Below are 4419 nucleotides of genomic sequence, written 5' to 3' on the forward strand. Positions count from 1 at the left end.
CAAACTGAAGCAAAAGAGGTTCCCTCTGAACATCAGGAAACACTTTACACTATGTGGGTGACAAAGCACAGGCACAGGTTGCCAAGAGAGGTTATGGAGTCTCCCACCTGGGGATACTCGGAAGTCATCTGAACATGGTCCTAGGCAGCTGGCTGGAGGTGGCCCTGCTTGAGCAGGGAGGGGTTGGACCAGATGACCTACACGAGGTGCCTGCCAACCTCAACAGTTCTGTGATTCTGAGACAAACCAGGGTCCTTTAGTCACTATTTTGAAGTAGCAAAAGAATTGTAACATTGATGAGAAATATGGGACTTTTTCTTATTTTGTTTTACAGAAGTTGTGTGGGTTTATCCCTTTCATTGTTCATTTGTATTTTGTAAGCCCGGCACTTAGCTATGTGCTTCTGTAACGCAAGTAGTGACCCTGGACTTGGAGAGACCAATCGTAGGAGAGGCCTAGCATGACTCCACCTGAAAAAAATCCATGTAAATCATTTTGTGATATGAGTGCGCAGTAGATGACCAAAAGGTATAATACTGATTAATTTGAAGACCTGTGTGCATGGCTGAAACCGAGTTCTGTTGGCAACTGTGGTCTGGGGCTCCCCCGCCCTCTTTCCCTCCCATGCCTTTTTGTTCCCTGACTTCTTCCAGCTCTGATCCTGGTCTGTGCTGTGCTGAAGCGGACAGCTTTCTTCCAGGCTAGCAGGCTGAAACGGCTTGGCAGAGTGTCTGGTAAGCATTGGGACTATGCAAGAGAGGCTTAGGGGGCCATGACTTTAATCCTAGGAGGTGCTATTGCAGTCATATGTCACGGATATTTGCACAGAGTGTGGAACCACTGGAGAAAAGGGCCTTGCCTCAATGGGTGGCGCAAGCGCTAAAAACTCAGTGATAACTATAGTTTTAGAGATAAATAGATGCTGTTGCTAAGCTACAGAAACAGATTGTATGATGAAGCAGGGAACATAGTAAAACATTAAAAAGGCATTTTTAGCTCAATGGGTATAAACTGGGAGTGGATGTAAAGAGTATACTGAACTTTGTGTCCAAAGAAGAGCAACGAAGCTGGTGAAGGGTCTAGAGAACAAGTCCTATGAGGAGTAGCTGAGGGAACTGGGATGGTTTAGTCTGGAGGGGGCTCAGGGTAGAACTTACTGCTCTCTTTGTTCTCTACAACTACCTGAAAGGAGGTTGTAGCGAGATGGGGGTCGGTCTCTTCTCCCAAGTAACAAGTGATAGGACAAGAGGAAATGGCCTCAAGTTGTGCCAGGGGAGATTTAGATTGGGCATTAGGAAAAATTTCTTCACCAAAAGGGTTGTCAAGCGTTGGAACAGGCTGCCCAGGGAAGCGGTGGAGTCACCTTCCCTGGAGATATTTAAAAGACATGTAGATGTCGCACTTAAGGACATGGTTTAGTGTCTGGGTAGTGCTAGTTTAACAGTTGGACTCAATTATCTTAAAGGTCTTTCTAACCTAAATGGTTCTATGATTCTATATCTTACAAGTGAGAGATGGTACTTCAGGAGAAAAACTTGCACAAGCAAGTTAGTACCTTACTCATTTGCCTTACTCTCCTTACAAGATACTGTGTGATACCAAAGTTAGATGCTATTATTGATTCCTTTTTCCTACTCAGCTCATATTTCTGATGTTTTTCTTGGCTTGCAAACAAAAGTTTAGTAGCAAAATTGTGTTCATTTAAGATAGAATACATTTCTTTATATCGTGAGGAGACATTAGGCAGTGGAAGGAGCTGCAGCTACCCATTTCTACTATCTCTTTCATTCAACCATTCATTTCAGCTTTTGGTACTAATTAATAGTCTTTTTCATGTTTCATTGGGCTAGCACTAAGACCTTAATGCGTTTATTATGTCAGATGAGTATGTAGCTATATTTGCTAGCCTGCATGGTTTACTTTCCAAAGTGTGTTGATATATGTACCTTTCACTGTAACAAGAAAAAAGTTGTCTAAATGCAGCAAGATAGCAAATGCTTATATGTAAAACTCTCGAGATGATCTTCATACACAAGGATTCTCATTTTCCTAATACCATGCCTGCTAACATGTACTGATTGCTTACAAGTGGAATCTGCAAAAGTGAGAGCACAAAGGGGTAGGTCCCAAAAACCTCTAGTAAAAGATGTGAGGAGTGCGTATGGCTTTAACTTTGACTTCAGAGTAGAACAGCAGTCCATTTGGGGTTGACATGCCTAAAATTTTCCAGGGGTTACGTGCAGACTCACAAACAGATAATTCCATAAATGCAAACTCAGGGTATTCAGTTGTGGGGTATGTGTGTTCCAGCCCAAAGACGCACGCACATCAGCTGCTTTTTAATTTTAACATCTGTGGCCAAGTGCGGCTTCAAGTTGTGAGTTTTCACCCGTCTCCTGCAGTTTGGAAAGCAGAGGATTGTGCACAAGGCATCAATCGGTGTAGTGCCCTACCATCACTGCAGTGTGCAGCGCTCACATTAGGTAAGGTGATGTTACTAATGTTCCCAACTATTAATTTTAAGGGATAGAAGCCCTTGTAATGTTAGACTGAAATGGAAATGCAATGGAGCAATTCAGAAAGGTTTTTTCCCCTCAGCAGTATTTACCAGAATTAAAGTTGAGGGCTTTGTGTATTTTGTATAGATATTTTTTTTTTTTTTTTTTTTTTTTTTTCCTCCAACAGTTGAGCTATATCAACCCAAGGTTTCCTTTGGTGTCAAAGATTTGCTTCAAACTTATTTCTGCTGTGATCTTGCTGTCACACATTACTTTCTTTAAGTTTCTAACACCGGTCACCTGCAGATGATCATCTCCCAGTATCACTGATTAAGGAAGCAAATAGTGCCAAATACACATATGCATATTTGAAGAAAGGTTTTACTAATGCAGGAGTTTGTGTTGTGTAGTATTTATTGTGCCAGAGGAGCAATGGTTCACCAGCATTTTCCTTCTCTTTTTCAGCTTTTTTTATTGCTTTTCGTCAGTGAGAATGGCAAGGATTCGGATTCCTAGCACAATCGTTATACTTTTTGTTACGGTTCAGACTGGATTCTTACTCTTCATGTATGCCCGGTACAGTAGCTTTGTGCCTCAGTCTGAGGAGAAACCATCTCAAGTCCACATCCTCATTCTATCCTCCTGGCGGTCAGGATCTTCTTTTGTCGGTCAACTTTTCAGCCAGCACCCCAGCGTCTTCTACCTGATGGAGCCTGCGTGGCACGTGTGGGTTACGATGTACCAGAACAGTGCCAAGGTCTTGCACATGGCTGTGCGGGACCTAGTCAGGTCGGTCTTTCTGTGTGACATGTCTGTGTTTGATGCTTACATGCCTTGGAAAAGAAACTTATCTGATCTTTTCCAGTGGGCAGTGAGTCGGGCTCTGTGTTCAGCTCCTGCTTGTGACTCCTTTCAACGTACTGACATAACCAGTGAAATGGCATGCAAGACTCTTTGTGGACGGTACCCATTCAGCAAGGTGGAGGAGGCCTGTAAAACTTACAGCCATGTTGTCATCAAGGAGGTTCGATTCTTTGACTTGAAGGTCCTCTACCCGCTTCTTACTGATCCATCCCTGAATCTCAAAATTATTCATTTGGTCCGTGACCCCAGGGCAGTCGTCAAGTCACGGGAACAATCGGTCAAAGCATTAGCCCGTGACAATGGAATTGTTTTGAGTACCAATGGCACTAAAGTGGAAGACACCAAATACAAAGTAATGCAAGAGATTTGTAGAAGTCACGTTCAGATTTATGAAACTGCCACTCTAAAACCACCTAATTTCCTTAAAGATCGCTATTTAATGATCCGTTTTGAAGATCTGGTCAGAGATCCATTATCAGAAATCTCAGAAATGTATAAATTTGCAGATCTTAGTTTGACCCCCATGCTCAAAAGCTGGATCTATAATATCACACATGGACAGGGATCAGGAAAAAAAAAGGAAGCCTTCAAAATCACATCTCGAGATGCAGTTAGTGTGTCACAGGCCTGGAGAAATGTTCTTTCCTTCCAGAAAATTAAGAAAATACAGGAAGTTTGCAAAGGTGCTATAAACATGCTTGGCTATCAGCTGGTGGATTCAGAAAAAGAACAAAGAGATCTGTCATTGGACTTAGTGTTACCAAGACGACAGAATCAATTCAGTTGGTCATCATTTAATCCAGAGCACTGAGACATTAGAGAGATCGGGGAGAGGGGATGGGGGGGAACAGATGACAACGGGGCGGGTGTAGATGGTTGAGTATTTGTCCACTGTGCAGCATACAGGTAATTTGAAAATCCTTGGCTGATGAGTTTAACTGTCTGCTGTTTTTCTGTAATGGAAGAAAGTTTTTCTCTGAGTTTCTTACAACGCAAAAAAAAAAAAACCCACAAGAAATACCGCTAGATACTTGTCAGACTGCAAATTTACCGCTGA

General features: G+C 42.5%; 1 protein-coding gene across 1 annotated transcript; it reads left to right on the top strand.

Moving 5' to 3' along the window:
• Positions 1–2450: 2450 nt before the first annotated feature.
• Positions 2451–4186, top strand: LOC104351874 (carbohydrate sulfotransferase 5). The gene is made up of 2 exons (XM_009958074.2): positions 2451–2483; positions 2964–4186. The coding sequence occupies exon 2, from the start codon at positions 2992–2994 to the stop codon at positions 4171–4173; it is 1182 nt and encodes a 393-aa protein (XP_009956376.1). The 5' UTR covers positions 2451–2483; positions 2964–2991; the 3' UTR covers positions 4174–4186.
• Positions 4187–4419: the final 233 nt, after the last annotated feature.

Source organism: Leptosomus discolor, chromosome 8 (genome assembly GCF_034619465.1).
Source record: "Leptosomus discolor isolate bLepDis1 chromosome 8, bLepDis1.hap2, whole genome shotgun sequence".
Lineage (NCBI taxonomy): Eukaryota > Metazoa > Chordata > Aves > Leptosomiformes > Leptosomidae > Leptosomus > Leptosomus discolor.

Coding starts and splice junctions, on each gene's coding strand:
- LOC104351874 (XM_009958074.2), top strand. CDS start 2,992: ATGGCAAGGATTCGGATTCCTAGCACAATCGTTATACTTTTTGTTACG.